Source organism: Culex pipiens, chromosome 2 (genome assembly GCF_016801865.2).
Source record: "Culex pipiens pallens isolate TS chromosome 2, TS_CPP_V2, whole genome shotgun sequence".
Taxonomy (NCBI): domain Eukaryota; kingdom Metazoa; phylum Arthropoda; class Insecta; order Diptera; family Culicidae; genus Culex; species Culex pipiens.
The window spans coordinates 91,123,656-91,150,451 of record NC_068938.1 but is presented as its reverse complement, the minus strand read 5'-3'; the positions used below and the strand labels follow the sequence as shown (position 1 = coordinate 91,150,451).

At 39.9% G+C, this 26,796-nt stretch overlaps 1 protein-coding gene across 2 annotated transcripts in view; it reads right to left on the bottom strand.

The window, feature by feature from the left end:
• Nucleotides 1-5,960: 5,960 nt before the first annotated feature.
• LOC120416294 (unconventional myosin ID) overlaps nucleotides 5,961-26,796 on the bottom strand; it is a 49,178-nt gene continuing 28,342 nt past the window's right edge. For both annotated transcript variants that reach the window (XM_039578011.2, XM_039578010.2), the window contains exons 6-9: nucleotides 21,927-22,390; nucleotides 13,475-14,869; nucleotides 6,705-6,862; nucleotides 5,961-6,634 (exon numbers count right to left, since the gene is read on the bottom strand). In XM_039578011.2, coding sequence (XP_039433945.1) covers nucleotides 6,460-6,634; nucleotides 6,705-6,862; nucleotides 13,475-14,869; nucleotides 21,927-22,390 — 2,192 coding nt within the window. In that variant the 3' untranslated portion in view covers nucleotides 5,961-6,459. The remainder of the gene's footprint in view (nucleotides 6,635-6,704; nucleotides 6,863-13,474; nucleotides 14,870-21,926; nucleotides 22,391-26,796) is intronic.

Sequence of the window (26,796 nt, the reverse complement as noted above, 5' to 3'; positions counted from 1 at the left end):
AGGTGTAAAATTTAAAAAAATAAAAGATTATTAAATTAACCCAAACATGCTTAAAAATGATTCCAAACGCAAGGGAATGCATTTTTATTGATTTCAGCTGGTTGCACTTAAATTTCAATTGAAATTTTGATGTTTTTAAAAAAATATTTTTTGCCCCCTGATTTTTCGAGGCAACTAACGAATTAACGAGCATTTACATAACTGTTGATAACAATTTATTTTTGCAATTCTTTTCTTTAAAATTAATAAATTGTAGTAATAATTAATCTCATTCTAAAAAATAAAACGATTTTTTTATTTTGAGGTTATAGGGCAATTATGCCTATTTTAATCAAACACCTATCTTCGTCATATGGAGAGTTTGTTGCTCGATTAAAGCTCCAAAAATACTATTTTTGCCATAACTTTACCAGCAACAGCACCGCCTCGAGTAAGCACACAAATTTATGCCATTTACTGGCCAAAAATATCTTATTTAATGCGCTTTTGATCAAAATTTATATTTTGCAAAACCATTTCTCATCACGTTGCGTGCACACACTGACACACACGCGAGCAGCTATCAACCGCTTAATGAATATCGCAAAAATCATCTTTTCACTATCGCTCAAGTTTACACAGCTATTTCGGGATAAAATTGCTTCCAACTACCGGGAACATGTTCTTTTGGCCATATTTTAGTCACTCACTTGTTAAGTAGTCTCGAAACATGTAATTAATTAGCAAGCGCCATAAATAAAAACAAACGCACTGAGTCACTTAACGTAAAGCCTATTCTAAACGAAGGCTGAAGAAAACCGAGCGAGAAGCGAAGGCAAATAAAGAACAAATGATGGCCACCAACACCACCAGCAGCGCAGCCAGCGATGCCAGGAAACTTTCCCTATAAATGCCACTTTTCGTGAGCGTTCGCTTAAAATTTCGTCACAAATGGCAACAATAGGCAGACACAAAAAAGTGCTGGAAGAAAAACGAGCTAAGCCGATATTAGAAAGGTGGGCGTGGCCAAGTGCATTCTCGTGTGATTAAAATACCCCTGGGAATTATTATTTTTTAAATGCTTGTAAAAGGAATAGAATAACTTTTGATAAAGATCAAATTAAACTGAAATGTTCACAAAAAGTTGCTCTTCTGGTTGGTGTACTTGGTTTCAGTAAATTTCAAGGAACACTCCAGATTATGCAGCATTTTTCAAACACGACCGCTTATTAGGCTTAAAATGGGTATATTTCCCCTACAATCTACATGTATGATGATGAAAAATCCCAATCATTATGAAAATTAGATGTTTGGATTGGAAACAGATAAAAACGGCTTCGTTTACAACTTACTTACTTTTTACTCAAGATTTGAAAGCTTTCTTGAGGAATTCAAACTTTGAACCAAATGTATGCGTTCAAAAAGTATGTTGGTACTAACGTTAGCCTAAAAAAACATTGTAGTTTGGTTTAAAAACATTTCGGAAAATTCCTTCTGGGCTCGGGAGCAAACCGGGAAAAAACCGGGAAATTGAAAATCGAAATCTGGTGGCCACCCTGTTCAAATCCATTCCTTCTTGAACAAGAGTGGCTCAAAGCTTGCCAAGACTAACGAGATTTATAGAAGTTTTATAACGGCTATAACAGTGGTTCTCAACCTTTATCGTTCCATTCCCCCCTTGACTAATTTTCAAGACCTTCATTCCTCCCCCCCCCTAGAATTTTGAAAAAAAAAATCAATTATCATAATCTTAGATTCAATGTTTACTATAAAATTTAAGTTATTATGAAAAGCAAAAAAAATATTAAAAAAGCATGAAAATCCATTTTTTTATTTATATTACCAAATAAACAAACTAAATTTAACAACATTGTACTGGAATCAATTCTGAATGTTAACCAGTCACATTTAAAAATACGTATAAAAGTTTTACTGTCGAGTTTAAACAATATTTGAATTCTTTACACAATTTGTTTACAACCACTGCTCCTTGAAAAAATCCAAGGGTCTCGTGTTTAAATCAATGCAATATGGAGAAAATAAAAAAAAATATTTGAAAAAGTAAGGACGACGTAGTTCACAAAAAAAACATTGAGAAAATCTCTTTTTTGAAATGCGGTATACATACTACAAAAGTTTTTAGTTTAATTTATTTTCAAAGAACCGTTAATTTTTAGATGTGTGCACAAATAATCTCTTTGAAAATTAACTCGTAACTCTAATTTTAGGAAAACATTTAAAAATTATGATTCGCTGTTGTTTGAAATAAAATCCAGTGTCGAAAAAAAATATTACAAAGCATTTCTAAATTATATCTTTTTTTGTTTTTTTATTGTTTAGAAGCTTAAAAATATCCACAGAATAAAATTTTCAGTATTGATTAATCTGAAAATTTTATTCTGTGTTATTTTTTGCAAATACGTTTAAAGGCAATGGATTTCTATTGCATCCTCATTCCCCCCCAAAAATGACCAAATTCCCCCCCAGGGGGGAATTCCTCACCGGTTGAGAAACACTGGGCTATAATCAGATCCAAAATGTTTTATCATGGCTTTCATCAAGATCAAATCGCACACTCAAAAAAATATTCACGTTGAGGTTACGTGAAAAGCTATGTGGTATTTTTCCACTAGAGTTTTCACGTAACTTCTACGAGGTGGCCCTAGTAGAAACGGAATTTGCTGGCCAGATCATTTCACGTTGTTTCTACGTGTTTCGCACGTAAAAGCTATATGAATCGATTGATAAATTCTACATGTCTGTTTTAGTAAACATTATATGTACTTTGCAGGTATGGGTGATAACTATAATTGATTTTTGTTTTGCGAAGAGAAATAAAAAGAAATTAAGTTTAATTTGCAAAAACTCATTTTATTCATTAACTAGATTAACTGATCTTGGTCCAGTCGCGCATGTGCGGAGCAGGAAGATGTTCGAGCGAAGCTTACTGATTCCGCTGGCCTGCATGGCCGCAAGGGAACCCGTCTCGAAGTCGTTGTCGTAGATGGTCGGGTTGGTCGGCTTACATCGTCGAACCCCAGTGGATGTCCGCCTTGGTTGTAATTTCCGATGCTTGTTTCTAAACCAATCGTTTATTTGGATACAGCTTGTTGCTTAGAGCACCTTCGACGCGGACACTAAACTGGCCAGGGCCGACGAGAGAGCGGCGGCAAAGTATCCGGCGTTGAAGATCGGACCACCAAGATCGCAATCCATACTCGCAATCCTCCGGAGCACACCCGGCAAACGCTGGCCATATCCGTGACATTTTCGGTGACGTCAATTAACACGGTAGCATCGGCCACTACTGTTGGAACGAGCCTAGAAATTCATTTGCCGCCAGGAAAAAGGATGCTGCTGACAAAGAATCGGCTTCTGCGAGAAAAATATTATTAATTATTGATCAAATTATTCTAACTTTATTTAACTTACCGTTCTATTTTCACTTCAATTTTCAGGCACAAGACCGACAGCAGGTCTTCACCGTACACCATCAATTTTCATACTAAAATAATCACGTAGAAATTTTGCGGAATGGTGCACTCCAGTCACGTTGGAATTACATTTTAAAACACATAAAAGCTACACGGAAAACCCTAGTGGAAAAATACTATAAGGTTTTTCACGTAATTTCAACGTGAAAATATTTTTTTGCCAGTACACTTTCACATTATTTTTACGTGTGTCACGTAAAATGGACCTATGGAGGGGAATTTTGGGGTTACGTGATTTTTCACGTAGCATCTACGTGTGGATTATTTTGAGTGCACAAGGCGAGGACGCAGCGCATGCATGTTTTCTCAGCTGCAAAAAGATCGCCATCGGTGGTGGACAACTTGAATTTGGAAATAACCGAATAAAAAAACATACGCTTGCATTTCAAAGGTATTTATTTGTTCGAATAACACATCCGCCGAAGCTACATCCACCGTCGCGTTGCCGTCCAGTGGCGTCCACCTCGTCAATGTAAGTTATGCACGGAATCCGTATGCGGGTCTCTTTGAACAGATCTCAGACACGAGCCGCCCCTAGGCCGCCAATCTTCTCAATACATTCCGATCAGTTCATGCTGAGGAATGGAACCTGCGCCTGGATGGCCACCGCCTTCGCCAACACACTCAGGTGAACCCAGAGGTAGAGCACCTTTAAGAACCTTTGCCCCAGCCGATCCGGTGCCTTCAATTCGACAAATTCCATCATCTCCTGCTTCGTCTCCTGAAGACAAGCGACGTCCTCGGAGAAAACTCCCTGACCATCATCCACTGGAACTACCGGCGTAAACTTGACACGCCCCATCTGCGTGAAACTGTCCATACTGATCGGTTACCGGATGCCCTTCATCCGACTCAACAGCGCAATTATCACTCCCGTTTGGTTAACTCACTCAAACAGCACCAACAAATTGCAAATGACAGCGCGTAGCAATACACAAATAAAAGCTTGATGGCTTTATATAAGAAAACTTGTAGAATTCAAAGTTATATCAATTTCTATTTGTAAACCATAAGCACTTTATATAGTTCTGATCAAACCTTAAAAGTTTTCAACAAAAAGTCTGCGAGAAACGCCACACAAAACAATGTGTGAAACGCCTTGTTCAGTTGTTATAAATTGCGAAAAATAACATAACATAAACAATATTAACAAAAATAATATTAAGCAACAACTGCACAGGCGCCATTTCAGAAATACACAAATAGTTCCCAATAATACATCCTGGAAAAAACGGTAATTAAAAAATCTTTTCGCAAAAAAACACAACCAAAACCACCAATTTAATCTTTTTATTATTCTTTGCACACTTTTGAAAAATTTGTATTAAAATTTGCACTTAAAAGCTGGATCAAAGTAATTTATCTCCTTGCAATGTTTTTCTCGTTCTACAACTGAATAAGTTGAGGTGACAGTTCAAAACCAACACGATTGGTCAAATTCCTTATTAAGACGCAAAAGATTTATTGCAGACTTCGTCAAGATATTCGAGCTGCGCCATATATTCTTTAGGAAATCTCGAAGTGTAACTGAAAAACTGAATTAAAACTTCTAAGTAGAATTCCTGATCAAGTCTTCAAGAAACCTTGAAAATATAATGAAGGTTATGCAAGATGAAAACCTGTTTGCTTTGATAAAAGTTTTTATAAAACATGTTTGCATTTAATAAAACTTTTTTAAAACCATATAAGAATATAAAGCATTTCAATTGCTACTTGGGTTATTAGCAATGCGATGAAAAGAAATAGGTTAACCCCTAGATCCAACTTGATTTATTGTCATCGAGGTAAATCAACAAACAGTGAGTGATTTAAATAAAAATTTATTTAATATTTTGATTATAATTGGAAATCGTAAAAACTGCAAACTACACTAGTAAGAAAAAATATGTTACATTAAAAAAATGAAATGCTTCTCAGCCTGATAATAATGCTCGTTCGTAATGCTGGTTAAATACCTCGCGGTCTTCAAGTACGAAAATGACTAACAAAATCAACCTTTTTTGTTGTTTTTTAACACTGGAACGCCCAACGCATGTCCAACTTACACGGACGCCCAAGCCTCCCAAAAAAGTTGGAACGGTAACTTCAACTCGCTGGTTCTCGGGCATAATTCAACCAATCGGGACAATTCTTGTTTCCAGTAATTTGTAAGAATGTCTAGATGATCCTAGCACTTTGCAGAACTTAATTTGATCAAATCTGTAATTTCTGCGACCGAAAACATCGTTCCACCTTTTTTCAAAACGACTGCCTCCGCGGAATTTTTGGCGAATTTTTTTTTGTACGCGAAAAAAAAAGTTGGAACGATGTTTTTAATCGCAAAAATAACAGATTTGATCAAATTAAGTTCTGCAAAGTTCTAGAATCATCTAGACATCCTAACAAATCACTGGAAAGAAGAATCATCTTGATTGGTTGAGTTATGCCCGAGATCCGTTGAGTTGAAGTTACCGTTCCAACTTTTTTGGAGCCTTGGGCGTTGGAATGTTAATCTATAATTTTTTTTCTTCGTCTTATTTTCACATCTTTTCTTTTAAAACTATCACATTGCCAATCATCGCTGCTGGATGGTGCCGTCCTTTCGCTTTTACTTTTTTTAAGTTTAATTGTACAATGGCACTTTGCAAGAAGTCTCTTCTCTGTTGTTGTACTTTAGTACCACCGGTAAGTTTGCATGCCAATCTTATCAAAACTAAGTTTTTTTTTTATTATCTGTTTTTGTAAAGTTAAAAGCACTGTTGTAATACCTAGATATTTTGTATATATTGCCGTTGCATTGTGGTCGAATAAAAAAACAAAACTCACTCTGCACTCCTTACACGCTAAACGATTTAAGCACTTTCGGTTGGATTAAATCCGGTAAAACTTAACGTCTAACGCGAAACAAAAAGAGTCAATTTTATACTGTGTCAGTACGATTGTCGTTTTTAAAACCCGTTCCCAAATTTAATGAAAAAAAAAACAAGCAAAAAAAAAATCACTTAAACTAGATCGCACTGGCGTACGACGAAGGAACCTTAAACACGATAACGGCACCGGAATGTTCGAACGCGGGCGAATCGACGCCGGCAACGGCCTCCACGCTGAGGGTGCGCATCTTGTTGCCCAGCCGGAGCTGGAACGTGGGACTAACGGTCACCGGCAGGTCCGCCTGGGTCAATCTGAAAACAGAATCAGAACCAAAAGCGTCATTATGGCCCAGTTGACAGGTGCCGCCATTATGGCACTTACTCGTAGTGACGTTTGCTGACGTGCGCTATAATTTCGCCGACGCGGTCTTCTTTAAGCGGCTGATGTTCTCCCTGGAGGGCTATGACCAGGTCGTTGTTGTGATGCGAATGGAAGACCACCAGTTGGTCCCGGCCGGGACTGACGCTGATGGAGGTGATCTGGAGGGGAGGAGGAAAGGACGTTTTTTGAAACAAGTTTTGACGTTGTCTGTTGAGAATGTTTTATTTATATGATGCACGAGTTGTTTTGGCCAATAAATTGAAAAACAAATTCTTTTTAGATACCGTCATCTGGGCCGAATCGGGACTTCAGTCTGAATAGGGACAGCAGCACGGGGTTGGGCACAAGGTTGATCTGTAGCGCATTGGATTTACTTCCGTAAATATTCCGTAAATATCGTAAATATAGGTAAATATTATTCACCTGCACGATATTCGGCACAACATTTTGTTCAGTGTGGATAATGACAGTTAAGAACTGTCACTTGTTTGTTTCCTTCGTTTACAAACTGTCACCGCTCCAATATTTTTCGAGCTTGAGGTATTTTTTTCACTTGCGGAACCGATCCTCGCAACAACCTTCCCACAATCCACCAGCAATCTGTGCAAGAAGCCCAGTGCGGATCTGCGCTCCGACCCAGAGTTGCCGACACGACCATCGACTGCCTCGGACTTGAGGTGAGTAATCCTCCGATCTTTTGCTTCATTTCTAATCTTTCCGCCTTCGCAGATTTCACCGGAGGTCGATCCGACGGTGCGGATTTGCGCCGGTTGTGCCGAACGCGTCGACGCGCAGCATGCCTTCCGGACGCGAGACCTGCACTGCAACAGTTACGTCGAGAACGGGCTGGAGGACAAGGAAGACGAGGACGTGTGCCGGTCTGCTAGAAGGCGGATGGCGGGGCGGCGTTGGTCGAGTTATTTCCGGGCGGCGGCGGGAACATAGCGGATGAGGTGCAAACGGTGCGGGATTGTTTAGGGGTTGAGATCAACAGCTGGGACATGGTGACGAAGATTTGCGGTGATTGTGTGGGCAGTGTTAAAGAGTTGGCTACATTTCGGACGGAATTTTCGCCGACGGCCGGCACGGTGAAGCTGGAGGACGTGATGGATTCGTCGGATTCGTACAGAATTGGCAGCGAGAATGGGGAAGGGGGAAAGGGTTTTGAGTCGGACAGTTCGATGGCGGATAACGGAGAGAAGCGTGGGGAAAAGCAGAAGGTCACGGCACGGTCGCTTTGAGGAATATTCGTTCGATCTTCGGTTGGTCTTGTCGGACGGGAGTTCACTGTGGGATTGAGTTCAGTGCAAGCTGCGAGATTGTCGCGTGAAGCTGAAGATTGACGCGAAGGGAATGTTGGCCACCGGGGATCAATCGACAACCACAACCACATACACGAGCTGAACAAGCTGATGAAGTGTCCGGAGCGGAAGGGGATGGTTCAGTTTGACGGTAAGGAGCAACCGTTTTGGCTGCTGTACGGCGAACGCCAGCGAAGTCGGAAATTGACCACGCGTTAAGGCTACGCGACATTCGAGATTGTTCGCCGATTAAAAAGAGTGCCGATCAGGATGGTTACGTGAGTAACGGGACTCAAACGTCCAAGTCAAATTGTTTGAACGGAGCGGAGGATGGAGTTCAAGTGAAGGTCAATAATGTGGATATTTACAAAATCCTCCAGCAGAAGGATCCCGCGTGCAACTTTAAGGTGCTTCTGCAAATGGTCAGACAAATGACAAATTCGGCAAATAATTTGCAACCGTACGCAACGCAACGCGTTGTCTCATGATTATTGTTTTTTTTTTCATCATATTTAACAATACAAAAAAAATAAATAAAAAGAAAATCCAAGAAACTTTTTTTTTAATCGTCGGCGACTTTCCCTTGGATAGTGTAAACGCGTCCCGGACGAGTTTGGCACTGTCTCCGATGAACATCTGCACCAGCTGCGGGCCGGCCAGCTTCAGGAAGGTCAACATTGTTTGCGCCACACATGTACCAGCCGAAAGCGTGCAGCACTCCCTTTGGATGAATTCCCAGGTTCTTGAACATGTCCTTGTGCGTCATCGGCAGCACGACGGCTTCAATCAGTTCCTGGATTTGCTTGTCCAGCCCGCCAATGTCCGAGTACTGCTCGGTGGGCCATTCGTCCGCCTCCATCGCCTTGACGCGCGCGTCGTACTCGGCTGGAAGTGTCTTCAGGATGGGGTAAGCCGTACGAGTCTTTGTTCACTTTCACCAAATTGCCCGGCTTGAGCTTCTCCGGAACGACCAGGCCAATCACGAGCAAAAAGTACGTCTGCCGTGTCGTAGTCTTGATGAGGGTGCGCTTGCCCGTCCGCTGGTAGTCCAACACCACCACCGCGGTCGATCGGTTCCTACTGATCTTGGTCTCCCGTCCCGATTGCTCCTCGGAATTCAACATAGCGTGCCTTGCCCAAAGAACGTGGCAAAATTCAAGGGATTTTTGTTTTGTTTGTAAACAATCAGCAGTGCGCGCGTTTGCGATGACAGCTGTAAAAACACTGAAATAAAATTTATAGCGAAATCGTGAATACACGTAAATATGGATGCACATATGGATCAACTTATGAAATAAATGCAATATATTTGGAGTGACCACCTCGTGGACAGCAGTGTTTAGAGCGTTAAATGGTTTTAAATTAGAAAATGGATGAACACATTTTGTTGGTCTGAGTCTGTTCTAACCAACCAGAAAAATCATAATATTGTGCTCCTACATAGTCAAAATTGCTGTCCCAATTCGCCCCATGTGTCCCGATTCGCCCCAGTTGACGGTACCTAGTATGCTAGTTTATGTCATCGAAAGTCGTCTCATAATTGGGTCCTCAAATTTAGCTTAAATTACTAATATTATCGTTCACAACGATTAAGCTTATTTTTCTGAGACCAATGACCCTTTGTACGACCGCAAAGGATTTAAAATGGATTTTTAATTCAATTTTCAAAAAATAACTTCGCGGTCCTTCTTGACAGTAAAGGTCCTACTTGACAGCCTGCTCCAAGGAAACATTATTGATCCATCGAAAAAATGTTGTCTTGTCAATTTATTTTTTGCATTAAAATGAAAAAAAAAGTGATCAGAAAAGGTTTTTAATCGTGATTTTACCGTTGTACATAAAAATTGACACAGAGTTTTAGGACCCTATTGGGTCATTCTCCGCCAACCCACACAGCAGTTGCCCCGACCCCTCTTCGATTTGCGTGAAACTTTGTCCTAAGGATAACTCTTGTCCCTGATCACGTATCCGTGGTCCGTTTTTTGATATCTCGTGACGGTGGGGCGGTAGGACTCCTTCAATTTTTGAACATGCAAAAAAATACATGTTTTTCAATAATTTGCAGCCTGAAAAAGTAATGAGATGGAAATTTTGTGTCAAAGGGACTTTTGTGTAAAATTTAACGCCCGATTTGATGGCGTACTCAATTTTTTTTCTTGGAACATGGCATTTAAAGGTAAATATAATTTACTTTTCGAATATAGATTAATCCACAAGAGACATTTTTTCATCCAGAACAAAAAAAATCCATTTTTAAATTTCGTGTTTTTTCTAACAATTTTTTAAAGTGTAACAATGTACTGCTAAGTTGTAGAGCAGACTCAGGGGGTAGCGAAGAAGCCGGCATCTTGGAAGTTCAGATAACAAACACTATGAATAAGTATTATGCATATTACTTTGGTAACACGAAGTGTGTTATCCTAGTTGAACTCAAAAGTATCATGCAAATGTGTAAAACCAAACTGAAAAATGTGTAATGCCGATTCTTGGTGTATGGGTGCACTGCTTGATCGACCCAAAGAAAAAAAGCAAAAAAAAGGTAAACAGAAAAATCACTTTTTTCGATATGAATTTTCAGCCAATATTGGGATTGAATCTCCAAGGATATGATAGAATTTACCATAAGCAACACAATTCACGTGTTTTTTCAGATATTTATCGTTTGAATTGCGGGAAATTTGAAAATCAAAATCCCAAACAATGATTTGTTATGGGCTACCATTTGACAGTTAGTGCTTTTGTTGTGGACTCTCATTCTCATTTGACAACCGTGCTAATGTCGACTGTTGTCAGTTTGCTTAGGTCGGAATAGGGTTGCCATCCCCCCGAGCAGACTATTACAAACGGGGGGATGGCAACCCTATTCCGACCTAAGCAAACTCACAACAGTCGACATCAAGGCTGTATATCATAGGTACTCGCGATCTTGCTTTGCATTAGTGTGAGTGCATGGCTCCGTGCCACTAAAACCAAAACAATAACAAACGAACAATAGAGTTATCTACGTGCGCATGTATTGCGTGTACGTACACGAAAAAGATTGAGGTTAAATTTTGTACCATCCAGCAAAACAAATGGCGTGCTAGTGTGCGTGAGATCGAGCTTAGATAACTCTATGGACCGTGCCAGGAAAACCAAAACATAAACAATGTCAGTGTCAGTGGAGTGAGAGAGTCAGAGATAACGATTTTGACAACCGCACTACTACACAGTACACACTCAATCGCGAGTACCTTAGGTAGAAAGCCATGAGTCGACATTAGCACGGTTGTCAAATAAGAGCCCACACCACAACAAAAGCACTAACTGTCAAATGGTAGCCCATAACAAATCATTGTTTGGGTTTTTGATTTTCAAATTTCCCGCAATTCAAACGATAAATATCTGAAAAAAAACACGTGAATAGTGTTGCTTATGGTAAATTCTATAATATCCTTGGAGATTCCATCCCAATATTGGCTGAAAATTCATATCGAAAAAAGTGATTTTTCTGTTTCCCTTTTTTTGCTTTTTTTCTTTGGGTCGATCAGGGCCTCGCCTCGAAACGTCATACAGGTACAAAAGCGGCGAACCGAAGATTCGCGTGACGTTTTGGAATTTTGACAGTCTGGAACGTATGAATTACCCCATTATCGGTTTCCCGCACGGGTGAAATGGAAATTGTTGCACATGGCTGAAGTTGGAAATTTAGCAACTTATCTTAATATATGCTAAATTTCAAAATTTAAACAACAAACTAAAGCAAACCGGTTTAGAAACTAAAGATAAACTAAAGGCACGATGATTTGTTGCGTAATCTTGCTTAGAATCGCGATAAAAGCGGCATAAATTTGTCAAAATCTTTTCCCCCCTCACTTCGTCTCACCCTCCAGCTGCAGCTTTGTTGACAAACAAACGGAGCACGCGGTCGCATGATGGCGGCATCGAGCGAGAATTAGGGGTGATCATGTGATTAACAATGAAAGTTTTTTCAAGAAAAATAATATTTTTCCGACCGAATAAAAAAATTGCGAGCATGTTCAAACAATTATTCCTGATGTCGGAGAAGTGAAAAAAAGCAACATTTTAATCCATATTTTTTTGTAAATTGATTTTTTTTCACTTTTACTGGGAACCCCTAGGTCTATCCACGACCGTTTCCAATGACCGTGAGAAGATGCCAGAAAATCCAGCTACGAGCTAAATCCACAATATAAAGGGTTTGCTTGTAATCATCACGAGTTATCGCGATTTTATCATTTTTTTTTGTAATTGTCTGCTCTATAACTTTGTAGAACATTGTTACACTCTAAAAAAATACCCTGCAAAGTTAGAAAAAAACACGAAATTTTTAAAATACACTATTCTCAACGCGGCCTACAAAGTGCTGTCTCAGATCATCTTCTGTCGTCTGTCGGAGCGAGCAAAGGATTTCGTTGGTTCGTACCAAGCCGGTTTTATGGAAGGGAAATCGACGACAGACCAAATCTTTTTGCTACGCCAAATCTTCCAAAAATGTCGCGAGTACCAGATCCCGACGCACCACCTGTTCATCGATTTCAAAGCCGCGTACGACTCGGTCGTTCGCGAAGAGCTATGAAAGATCATGCACGAAAACGGCTTTCCCGGGATGCTGATCAGAATGGTGAAATCAACAATGGACGGGGCACGGTGCAGCGTGAAGATTTCGGGAGCGATGTCCGACCCGATCGAATCGCGCAAGGGACTGCGACAAGGCAACGGTATCTCCGGCCTCTGTTGCAACATAGGGCTTGAGGGTGTTATGAGGCGTGCCGGCTTCCGGGACACGCAATTGAAGCGGGAAGCGAATAAGGTTGGATTGAAGGTGAATGTGGCGACGACGAAGTATCTGCTGGCAGGAGGAACCGAGTCCCTTAGGGCTCGCATAGGACCGAGCGTGACGATCAACGGGGACGAGTTCGAGGTTGTGGAGAAGTTTGTGTATCTCGGATAGTTGGTGACGTCGGACAACAACTGTAGCAGAGAAATTCAGAGGCGCATCATCACCGGTAGTCGTGCCTTCTTTGGACTCCACAAGACCCTACGGTCCGGTCATCTTTCCCACCGTACAAAGTGTACCATGTACGAAACGCTGATAAGACCGGTCGTCCTCTACGGGCACGAGACGTGAACGATGCTCGAGGAGGTCCTGCAAGCGCTTGAAGTTTTCGAACGACGAGTGCTTAGGACGATCTTTTGCGGCGTGCGTGAGAACAATGTATGGAGGAGAAGGATGAACCACGAGCTGGCGCAACTCTACGGATCCGGTGGGCCGGACACGTCGCCAGATTGTCCACGCTCCATACAAAAAAGATTTAATTGGTATGGAAATTGTCCACGAGGGGGGAGGGGTGGGGGGGTCTAAGATTTCAAAAAAATGTCCACAAGGTTTATGGATGGTCCTTTAAATAGAACCTAGGATAATTGTGTCTGGACTGCGAAATATAAAAATAAACTGGCAAAACTAACCTCTTTGATGGCCACGGTCCGCTTCATGTTGCGGAACTTGTTCTTCGGCCCGTCCAGCTTGTAGATGGCACCATCGGTGACGATGATGGCCCGGTCCGCGGACTTGTTGCACTTGTTGAACTTCTTGACGAAGGCCGAAAACATCACCGCGCGGAAGTTGTCCGTGTTCTTGATGTTGTTAATACTGGCGTTGTACGACGAATAGTTGGAGTTTTCCGCCGTGATGGACAGATAGTTGCCCATCCAGCGGCGGTCCTGGCCCCAGAACTTGCGCCGTTTGCGCAAAGCACTGGCCGTGATGATCTGTAGTCGCAGCTGGGGCCACTCGTCCCGTGGATACTTGCGCAAGATCATCGAGGCGCGCCAACGGGAGAACAACATGCGCAGTTGTTTTTCGGCTTCGCGACCCACAAGTGGTGGCTTGGGCCACTGGATGCCCTTGCCGTAGTCTCGCAGCTGGCGAGCATTACGGAAGCGCAGAGCCAAGTCCTGCACGTAGCTCTTTAGCTTGTACTTGCGATAGTGACGCATAATGACCAGGGCGGCCTTCATCTTCTTGTACTGCTGACGGCAGATCCAACCACGGACCTGCTTCTGCAACAAGGTTACAATGTGCGGTATCATGTCGTTGCGTTGCCTCTCCAGGGCGAACAGCGTCTGCGGCGAGCGGATGAAGATCTTCGTCTTGCCAAACTTGACGTCATGGCTAAAGTTCTTCTCGTTGAGCAGAACTTTGACGCCGTCACGGTCGCTCCCACCACGGAAGTTGGGCCACGTGTACTGGGAAATCATCTTGTAGCGCAGCAAGAACTTGTCGTACCGTTGACGATGTACAAATCCAGCTCGCCGAACCCGGACGTTCTCCAGCAAGCCAAGGTAGCGCACCTGATGTTCAACGCGGACGTCGTCAAACACCGACGCACTTTTGATGTCGTTCGGCTTGATGCAACGCACGTAGAACGGTTCCTTCTTGAGCAGTGTCGCCACCAGCTCGGCCATTGACCGTTGGAACAGCGTTCCTGCCGTCAGCGGACGTTTGGTCGTTTTGGAAATGTCCTGCGCGCCCTCGGGCCACATTGTGCTGATCAGTCGATCGCCGGAATGGTACAGCAAGCGCTTAAAGTCCTGGAACAGCGTGTCACGGTTCTTCTCGATGAACCCGTTGACGCAGTAGATGACATCACCCGCGTAATGCGTGATCCGGAAGTCCTCCCGGTGCTTCAACTCTTTGTCCATCGGCTTCAGCTGACGGCTGCTGTAGTGCGGGTGGTTGGACAGCTTTTTGTCCATCGCGTCCAGCAGCATCTCGTCGGTAATTTTACCCACGTTCAAGCACGCCTCGTCCATGATCGAAATCACACCCTTGTGGGGTTGCTCTACCAGTTCACAAATGATCTGAAATGAAACAGAGAGCAAAAAATCCAGTTTTTATTATCAAAAAATCGTATTGCGGAATATTGAAATTATAGCTTCCCAAATTTTGGCTATGTTATGTAAAACTTCCCGAGGAATCCGATGGTCCCGAGACCTTAAAAACAGAATTTATTGTTTTCGAATGTCAGGATAGATTTTTCAAACCTTAAACTGTTTTTTTCCTTAAAAGTCTATCTATAGTCTATATCACCGTTTCTCAAGCCTTCGGACACCTGGGTTCGAGCAGGAATCGCACAATAGAGATTTTTTTGAATGTTTTTAGAGAATGTACAGCACGTAAAAAAAACATTTATGCCCCTTAGGAACTATGCACATTTTGTGATGAAACAAGTAAACAATTTTAAGTTTGACCGAAACCTAGTACTACGTTTTGTTTAGGAACTCATGCCGAACATTTTGCTACAAAAAGCTTTTAAAAAGATGATTTCTATAAAAAGTTCCATAACAAATACAATTACAAAAATCAAAAAAAGCGCAAAATAGTTTTTACACAGGTCTTTCGAAAAATTAACATAAATAATCTTATTTGTTGACAAATCACCATAAATCCAGTCTTCCAACTCCAAATAGGCATCCTCGACTGATTAAAAAATTGTTTTGGATTGAATATAAAGTTTACTAAAAATCAAATCAAATCAAATTATTCGCTCTACAGCATTGCCTTGGCGTTCTCGATTGCGAGATTCCTACTCGAAACTAAGTGTTCGAAGGCTTGATTGTTGAGGCAATTGCAAACCTCTTTTTACACCTTAGCTTCCATCCACCCCGGGATTCGAACTGACGACCTTTGGATTGTTATAGTCCAACTACCTATCAGCGACTCCACCGAGACAGGACCCAGGGAGACGACTCCTACACCTGGACTGAGCTAACGACCTAACCTTTAGGTTAGTCCGGGGCCAACATTTACTTCCCGTCCGACGGAAGGCGTGATCAGACAACCTCGTCTCGAAAAATGCCACCAGGACCGTCTGGGATCGAACCCAGGCCGACTGGGTGAGAGGCAATCACGCTTACCCCTACACCACGGTCGCAGTTTACTAACTAATTAGTATAAATGTTTGTATAACTGTGAAAATTCTATATAAAACTTATCTAAACTTAATTTTGCAAACTTTTAATTCAACTAAATGTCAATATATTACCATACAATTGCTAAATAAACATTTTGGAGTGGGTATAACAACGTTTGGGGGTCTTTGTATCGATAGAATAGAATTTTCGTTGAATTTCGTACCAACCCGGAATTACTTCGTCGGAAAATCCGTCTGCATCCGAACCGGTCCACGATTCACAAGTCAACCTATGTGGCATCGGAAATGGCATAACATTTCCGATCTTTTGATACCCAAACATATAGGTTTTCTATAAAACCCACATTTTTAAATACCTAGGTAAAAACGTTGTTATGGTTTCGTTTGAGCAATCTGCCAAAAATGTATGGAATTTCGTAATTCTTGCTCTCGTGGATCAAACTTACTTTTTGCCCAGGTATTTAAAAACGTGGGTTTTATAGAAAACCTAGATGTTTGGGTATCAAAATATCGGAAACTTTATGCCCTTTCCGATGCCATATAGGTTGACTTGTGAATCGTGGACCGGTTCGGATGCCTTTCCGACGACGTAATTCCGGGTTGGTACGAAATTCCAACGAAAAATCTATTCTATCGATACAAAGACCCCCAAAACAGTATTATACACACTCCAAAATGTTTATTTAGCAATTGTATGGTAATATATTGACATTTAGTTGAATTAAAAGTTTGCAAAATTAAGTTTAGATAAGTTGTATATAGAATTTCCAGAGTTATATAAACATTTATACTAATTAGTTAGTATACTTTATATTCAATCCATTTTTTTTAATCAGTCAAGGATCTGGGAAAATAAGACACTGAAATAAAATAAGTTCGTGTTTCGATTATCCGAAGTGAAATTTTACCGAGGCCTTCGGATAATCGAATTTTGACTGTGTTGTTTATTTTTAGAATTGACAAATTCAATGAAAAAGAGGTGCCTTTCGGTGGAAACGTGTAGCTTACGAATACTGCCATTTATGAGGATTATTCCTAGGGCTAGAGATTTTACACGGCAAAAATATTGAAATTTCGCGGCATGGCAATTGCAAAACATCGGAGTTTCACGACAATTTCACGGAACTCAGAAAGCTTGTTGAATAAACTGAAAAATGCGCTTTGAGACTATTTGTGAACTTATATATCAAAATGGTATTAAAAAATTTCCACAAAATGCTTTTCAATCTAAACTACATATTTATGACCAGTAAAATATTAGACAATTAAAATTAAAAAGTTTCGAAAACATTAAACCATACCTCATTTTTTGTCTTGCGCTATGTTTCATTTGAGTTTTGATTGACGTTATTTCACATTTTATAGGACATTTTTAATTAAAAAAATATGTTCACGTTTTTTTGCTATTAATTTCGCATTATATTATTCGTCAAATTTTGATGGTGTGATCGAATTCAATAAAATTAGTTTAAATATTTAAACTGAGAAGCTTTTTTGAGGGATAATTTCAAATTTTGTGGCATTTCACGGCATTGACCAAATTTCACGGTTTACAAATTTCACAGATTACGCGGCTTTCGCGAAATCGCGGAAAAACACTAGCCCTAATTATAGCCATTTCTCAGAAAAGAAGTCAACACATTTTTTTTTTTCAATTGAGCCTGGACTTTCCTGCCACTGAACGCTTGTCTGCGTAATAGTAGTTTATGCAACAAGTTGCAAAAAGAGGATTTTTTCAGCACGAGTCGTACATTTATCCAACGAGGTTCACCGAGTTGGATAAATACGAAGAGTGCTGAAAAAATCAAGTTTTGCAACGAGTTCCATACAACATTTTTTGCAATTCCGAAGAACACCCATTGAGTGAAATTTTATGTAAAATTTTCATGTATTTTGTCAATAAATCGTTTGAATCAAAAAAATGTTGAAAAGTGTTACATTTCAAAACAAGTGCTGAAAAGTTCAACTTTTCAGCACCCATTTCAGTGCTGAAAAGTAGAACTTTTCAGCATTTATTTTGAAAAGTGTTGCTATTCGATTCTGTTATTTTTGGTACAGAAAAGTAGGCTATTTCGTCGTTCAAGAATGACAGGAAAAGTAAGTAGTTTCACGACGGAATTGCAAAAATACACTTATGGAGAGCTCACAATTGAAAAGCTTCCAAGTAACGCATAGTTACCGAACAAACAAACAGTAATTTACCCTAGACCTTGTATATGGGTCATTCCACCTGAAGTGTGCAAGAAAAAAATGCAAATTTGAAAATTACCATCTCCGATTCTGCTCAAATTTGGCAGAGCTGTTGAGACTATCAAAACATGCAAAAATCCCGAATTTCATCCAAATCAGACCACCCCCTCCATTTTTGTACCCTCCCAAAAAATCGACTTTTCGGCGATTTTTGAGCGAAACCCCTATCTTCAAACGGCGATTGCTCAGGAACCACAAATCTTAGAGGGTCGGTCTTAGACTCAATTTTGATGGAAATTGGACGTAGAATCCATTTCCGTGATCAAAATTTAGATTAACATATTTTTTCTACCTGTATTGCGCAATTGAAAACTTTAAATGACCGTATCTTAAAACAGCCCTATTTATTTTTTAAATTTGATTTCACTATCGTATTCCCCAGCCAACTTTACATAAGAATCACTTATCGACAGAAAGGAATATGTTTCGTTCCAGAGATATCGAATTTTAAAGTTTTAAGTATTTGAGATGATGAAGATCAAATTCAGTTGTGTTGATTTCGACACTGTCCGAACAATCATCTTTTTTTGTTTGTCAATCATTTCGAAATCTTGGAAAACGATACAGCTGCTGTCCACATGTATCAGAAGTATATGGTTTTGTTTTTGAAATTTAATGTACCAGAGTTGAAAAAAATCATCAATTATTCAGATGAAACTGGCTCTTATATTGTGAGCCAGTTTCATCTGAATAATTGATGATTCTTTTCAACTGTTTAATATGATCAATCTTTCAAACCGTAAGGCAGATTTTGGGGTTTTTGCTGAATGGCACTATTTCGCTACCGCACATTGCAAAAGCTCTAGAACCCATGAGAATTATTTCATCTACTAAAGTCAGCTCTACATTTGTTCTCGCTTCAAATAAAAGAAATGAAAGTAATAATTTGATAAAGTGGGAAGAAATGAGGAATTAGGAAAAATATAAAAATAATAGATAAATAATGATAAATTTTTGAAAATTGTATTGTAAAAACTCTATAGCATTTGCAAATAAATATTAAAAGTTCAAATTTTACTATGGTTCAATGACACTGAGATCTGGAAAAACAGTCCATTAAAAATTACCCAATAATTATTCCTTAAAAAAAACTAGATTGGTAAAAATAGATAGGGTATTGATTATCTCAAAATCGTATAAAGTTATAAAAATAATTCATCTTAAAGAACACCAGGTAGCAGTTATTGATCAGCGCGCCTGTGTGCTTCTAGCAGATTAGGTAATCTCAAAAACTCAAAACTTTAAAATTCGATATCTCTGGAACGAAACATATTCCTTTCTGTCGATATGTGATTCTTATGTAAAATTGGCCGGGGAATACGATGGTGAGGTCAAATTTAAAAAATAAATAGGGCTGTTTTGAGATACGGCGCAATACAGGTAGAAAAAATATGTTAATCTAAATTTTTTTTTTTTTTTTTTCCTTGGATGGCCCACCTCTTACCCATACACATCTTTGTAGCATGGAAGGATTACGAGCAGATATCTTTCGATAATTCAATTGTCCGTATTTGAGAGTGTCCTAAATCTAACTCTACTTCCGTGTATGCCCATCCGTCTCTCATTTGTCATCTCAAGGCGCTCATAATTTCAAGAGTCTTTTCATTTCACCAGATTGCTTACATCCACTTTGGGTACTGGAATCATTTCCTGTTCCACACACATATGAGCACATAGGGGTTTACCGCGCCCAGAATCGCGTTACTTTGGACTGTTTCATATGCGGCCCAGTGACATCCTCATTAGGACGTGAACCGATATAGAGAAGCCGACCGTCATGACATGCTCTCCTTCACAGCCACACCTATGGGATGCCACTTCATTCCAAAGGTCTCTGCCTTACAAAAGGTTTACACAGTTTCTTGAACTCACGAAGATTAGTTGTCGCTCTCGTTGACTCCGGTAGCATGTTGAACAAGTTGTATCCTCTGTAGAATAGCGAGTTCTGTGTGCACGATTTCTTAAAATTCAGCAATCTGATATCTCCTGCTTGCCTAGTAAAATGTCGATGAACGTCTCTTCCGCACTGTACAGTTTTTGTCAAGTATTGTGGTGCCAATCCGTTAACAACTTTAAAAATAAACACTAATGTACTATACTCCACACGTTGCCTAATCGACATCCACTGTAGAGAGTCAAGCATCAAAATTCTTGGTGTCAATCTGTCACATCTAAGTATCATCCTCATAGCTTTACTCTGTACGATCTGCATCCTCTTCCGTTGCTGGTTCGTGGCAAGAAACAGAATTGAAGCGCAGTAGTCAAAATGTGGTGCAATCAGCGTTTTGTAGACCATAATTTTGTTGTCAAACGATAGGTAGCGATTGATTCTGCACAGGACACCCAACTTCCGAGCAGCTTTCCGAATAGTGTAGTCCACGTGTTCCGCAAAAGAGAGCTTTTCGTCCAACATCACACCAAGGTACTTGATGGCATTAACCCGCTCGACCAATTCACCGTCGACAGATATTGTACAGTTACTTTCACTCCTCCTTGTTGTCACCACCATGTATTTTGTTTTGCTGACGTTCAGTTTCAGCTTCTTCCATTTCAGCCAATCCGCGAACACTGCCAGCTCGTTATTCATGATCTCGTAGCACTCGTCTAGTTTGTCTCCAGCAATATATATCACGGTGTCGTCAGCAAACAGGTTAACACATGCCCGCCTAAGTACTTTCGTCAGGTCGTTTATGTAAAGGATAAACAGTAGTGGTCGCCGAAAAGTCGATTTTTTGGGAGGGTACAAAAATGGAGGGGGTGGTCCGATTTGGATGAAATTCGGGATTTTTGCATGTTTTGATAGTCTCAACAGCTCTGCCAAATTTGAGCAGAATCGGAGATGGTAATTTTCAAATGCTGTTCCGCTTCAGATGGAATGACCCATATACAATCAGTATCATAACATCAGCACATCATTACGTTGTGATGGTGGCATCTTGTCGCACGTGCACTTTGGGCTCAACTGAGGACGCCATTTAGTGCAGCTTGGCACGGTCTTGCGACAACATTTATGTGGGAATTTTAGATAGATGCAGTTCACATTTTCGATTGGAGCGCAGGACTGTTTTGGTATTTGTTTATAGAAGTTCAAACATTAAAACGCCAAAAACCGACCTGTGACAAGATAGCATGATCACGTCGAATTTGATCACTTCACTAAATTGCTATTTGTTTTGCAGCTGAATCCGTACAGGTAATCAGGTAATGTAAATGGACCATATTACGCTTTTTGTATAGGACCAATTAATGAAGCACATAATTTAATGTTCCATTTATCTACACGCTCCATTATTCCAAATTCGTTTTAAAATGAATCAAGCCAATTAGCGAATGATTGAGTGTTTTTTTTTATCTTGCATCAATTATCACGATTTTACGAGCGAGTTGTGGCGCTATAACCACGGCAAATAGTGTCCAGGGCATTCGTGGAAATACCATGTCCCATCCCAGAGGGTCCCGGAGTACCAAACCTTCTTAGCATGGTGCTCCCAACGAATAATCCAAATCTCGGAGCGTATGGTGGTGTGTCCCCACGCTTCTTCCTCCCCTGTCGATTCAGAATTGTGTTTTTTTCGAAGGGGTGGGGGGGTGGGGGAGGGGTTCAGATGTACAAAAAAAGTGTCCACGTGGTTTATGAATGGTCCCGTAATTGACAGTGAGCATAAATTTCAAATTACGCATAAATTTGCCCAACTAACCATAAAAAGAGACGACTCTTTTTTCCGGAAACTTACCTGATTGTTGAAGTACTCCACGTTGGTCCACTCGATGCCCTCCCGACGGTACTCTTCCTGTTCCTGCTTGAGCACCAGCTCGATAAATAACTGTTGGAGTTTCTCATTACAGTAATTGATGCAAAACTGCTCGAAGCTATTGAGGTCGAATATTTCAAAGCCGTAAATGTCTAGCACACCGATTACTCGGTTGTACCGTTTCTGCGTATTTCCGCCGGGGACCACAATGGCCTTATTTATCCTTTGTATGATCCACGTAAACAGCCGGTCGTAGATGGCTTTGGCCAGCGCGTCCCGACCGAATTCCGCCTGTGTCGTGTCGTGGGTTTTAGTCATGATTTCACCCCGTGCTGCGATGACCCTTTCCGTCAGCGACCGTCGCATTTCGTCCTCGGTCACGTTCAGCAGGTGGGCCACCGTGGTCAGCTGCTTTCGGTTGCTAATTTGGATTTGCTCGTCCTGGGCTGTGAAACGGAGAAATGCAAAAAATTGCCTTAATTGAGTTGTTGGGATTGAAGCATAATTGTAGGAGCTTGACTATTTACAGCGCAGTATCTACTTCACAATACCACACTTGTAAAATGAACTGCCGAGCGAAATGTTTTTCTGTGACATTCATATGTGCATGACGAGACCATCGATGCTGCGTTGTGCAAAAAGTCTTCGCAATATGTGTACGCAAAAACCGTCAGGCGTCATCCATAAAGTATGTCACGCTAAAATCAGCCAAAATCAGCCTTGTAGCATGTTTGATATATGAGTTAAATTTATCAAACATTAAACAACTTTTTTACATCTATTTTAACTCAAATGCATTAAAATAGATTGATAAATTTTCAAATGTTCAATTTCCAGTATCTTAATTATCCTTACACGGAGAAAAAAGAGTTCCCAAAATCGTGAACAAGCGTTCATGAAAATGGGAACCACGAACAAAGTGTTCAAATTTCATGGTACATTTTTCTAAATCGTACCATGGGATTTGAACGCTTTGTTCGAAGTTCCCATTTTCGTGAACGCTTGTTCACGATTTTGGGAACTCTTTTTTCTCCGTGTACACAGTTAGGCATATGCCTACCTTGACTAATATGAGCACAACCAATTATCACATATAAAACATATAAACTTTCGAACTTTAGATTTAACAATCTGAAGAAAAACAAGATTTAATGCAAGTACACCCAAAACTGGGCAGCGCTCGTCCGTTAGAATAATGGCCTCGAGTCGAGAGAATAGTGGTACCATTCACGGACACAGAGAACACAGCTCGAGATGGTCGAGAGAATTATTCCTTCGAGGTTCATTTGCGAAAAAAGTTCATCCGTCAAAAAAAAAAAAAAAAAAGAAACAAAAAGTGTAGATTACCGGAATCGATCCAGAGACCTTTGACAGACTAACCCTATGACTTGACTGCCTCGGCCACCACAGCTTGGTTAATGAGGAGTGGTCAGATGTCGATGTATGACACTTGTTGGAGATTTATTGTATCAATTCACGAATGAACACTAGGGTGTAATATCAAAATCGATTTTCCAGCACAGCATTATTTTAGTTCCTTTTGGGGTCCTAAACAACTCCCCAAAGTTTGGGAACGATTGGTTTAGTCCTCACTTTGCGCAAAGCGATTCAATTTTCCATACAAATTTGTATGGGAAAAATCATTTTTTTGAATTTTGATATTTAAAAAATCCAAGTTTCACGCTATACTAAAACCGGATTCATATTCGGTTGCTCTGGAATGTGCTTTACAACTTTCCCGAAGAGAGTATGGTGCTAACTTGCTCCTATAAAAAAAAAAACAGCGTGTTCAAAACTCGTCTAAAACGTGTTTTTTGATCGCAAATTTTTTAATGAAAATAGAATTCTAATCAACTGAAAACAAGCTAAAATGCATTTTTTGGCAATAATAATCATGTTTAGCATTTTTGGGCTGGATTAAACATATTTTTATTTTTGTGAAATTCCGTAGTACAGCACCACAGAAACTTTTTTTTTGCAAAAACATTTTTTTCGTCAATGCTTAAATATTTTGGATTGCAAAACAACTGGACAGGTGTAATAATGCATTTTAAAACACTTTTTGTTTATTGAAATGTTGTACCCATGGCTCGTGATTTCAATGTTTAAACTTTTTTTTATTTTTTTTTTGCCCCCCCGTCCCCCTCGATTTTGGTTCTTGACCTTGCATTCAGAATCATCACTGACAGTCATTGCTCAAAGAAAGAATGACACCATCTACGACCTTTGTGAGGGTGAGACTGCAATGAGATTAAGGGACGGTCGAAAAACCACGTGATAATTTCGACAAGTAGGAGATGGGTAGGGGAAAGGCCTTTTGGGGTATTCTTGGAAAGACTGCGTAAATTTGACAAAAATGTTAAGGGAGCGTTATTTTTTTGTTACGTAACGCAAAACATGGATTATTGGATCCCTTCTTTCCTCATTACAAAATTTCCATTCAAATTTAAAAAAAATAATTGAGCGTTAAACGGCCTTGGAGTTAGGATCTGTAGGTCTATAGGCGTAACAAGCAAGGGATAAGTGATTGTTGACCACGGATCATACTCACATATCAAATATAAAAAAATAAAAATACGATATCAGGTAAATTTTTTTACTGCAAAAAAAAATGATTTTTTTCTTTTTATCTATCTTTTTGAATAGTTCAATATCTCCAACTTTGTCGACACCAAACACCAAATCGGTCAGGAAATTCCTCCAGAAGATACGAAAAAACGAAGTTGACTTTATAGCTGTCGGCTAGCCTGTCCCATTTTGAGGTCATGTCGAGGAATTTCAGGTGCTCACTTCTTAAATGATAGATTATGATGTTACGAACAATGTTTTCTAAGACAAGAAAAAATAATAAAATACTTTCTCGCACCCCCTAGTCGATTTACTGAAAAAAGTCACTTTTTTGAACAAATTTTCTAAAATCGCTTGGAATCAATACAAAAACTGTTTCGATCAGGTGTGTATTATCTTCAAACGATAGGTTTTTGTCCATAGATTAAGATGCACTATCAACATTGGACCAACATTTAAGTTTTTGGACTCTCCCAGGCGGATTTGTGTCGAAAAAATCGCATTTTTTCGAAACTTTTTTCAGAAATGTTCATTTAATTTAGGGTAGCCTATTTTTCCCAGTGAAACCAATACATGCAGCTTATAGGAAATTTCATGGCGAACATTTTTCCCTCTGAGAAAATCCAATTTCGACACTCCAGAGCTGAGATATTTGAGTTTTAGTGAGAAAAAAAGTGCCAATTTTCAAAATTTCTCTGAATTCAGAAGCAAGGCCTACTAATTACACGATGTAGCAAGCATATGTCTCAAAGGCCAGGGTATGCTTTTTTATAGTAATTTTGGCCGCTGAATCCGAATCTGAAATCAAATTTCTTGTAAACAGTGATGTTTTGGAGCTACACCCTTTTGGAATGTTATTTGCGTGTTTAAGAGGCAGTTTTTGTAAATATTAGGTTTTACGCCGACTCGATTTGGAGGTTAGAAAGGAGTGCACTGTTTACATGGACTTAGCACAGTTCGATGCGGTCGTCGATTTTGTTCGGGGAAATTCGTCGACAATCGACGAAGACCATGTAAACAGTGCACACGAGCTGTCAAATGACGTCACGGTGTAAAACCTAATTGCTCGGTTTGCTCTAGAGGTCGTATCGAGGTGCTCCGATTTGGATGAAACTTTCAGCGTTTGTTTGTCTATACATGAGATGAACTCATGCCAAATATGAGCCCTTTACGACAAAGGAAAGTGGGGTAAAACGGGCATTGAAGTTTGAATTTTCCGAGGATTTAGAATATGACAAAAGTGAGACTAAAAAGTGCCGCTATGGATGTCTACAGGACAATAACTAACGTTGTAAAATGTTTGTTATAGAAAAATCGAAAAACTATGAGAAAAACTGCGATTGGCCAAAAAGTTATTACCGTAGGCTTATAGTCCATGAAATTCCCTAACTATTGAACTCAAAGAGTATGGGTGTTGCTGGCTGTTGCAAAAAGATATTGAGGTTTTAAAAAAACCTATTTTTAACAGTAATTTGCAAAAGCTATGAGAAAATGTTAAACCAATCCTGGATGTCTATGGCTCATTTTGAAGTGCTTCAAAAGACCTTTCGAATGCATGTAAGAGAGTTGGAATTGATGAAGTTTAACTTAAATGCGAGCAATTTTAGGATTTTTTTATGTTTTTTGGACCTTAAACTTCAATGCCCGTTTTACCCCGCTTTCCTTTGTCGTAAAGGGCTCATATTTGGCATGAGTTCATCTCATGTATAGACAAACAAACGCTGAAAGTTTCATCCAAATCGGAGCACCTCGATACGACCTCTAGAGCAAACCGAGCAATATTTACAAAAACTGCCTCTTAAACACGCAAATAACATTCCAAAAGGGTGTAGCTCCAAAACATCACTGTTTACAAGAAATTTGATTTCAGATTCGGATTCAGCGGCCAAAATTACTATAAAAAAGCATACCCTGGCCTTTGAGACATATGCTTGCTACATCGTGTAATTAGTAGGCCTTGCTTCTGAATTCTGAGAAATTTTGAAAATTGGCACTTTTTTTCTCATTAAAACTCAAATATCTCAGCTCTGGAGTGTCGAAATTGGATTTTCTCAGAGGGAAAAATGTTCGCCATGAAATTTCCTATAAGCTGCATGTATTGGTTTCACTGGGAAAAATAGGCTACCCTAAATTAAATGAACATTTCTGAAAAAAGTTTCGAAAAAATGCGATTTTTTCGACACAAATCCGCCTGGGAGAGTCCAAAAACTTAAATGTTGGTCCAATGTTGATAGTGCATCTTAATCTATGGACAAAAACCTATCGTTTGAAGATAATACACACC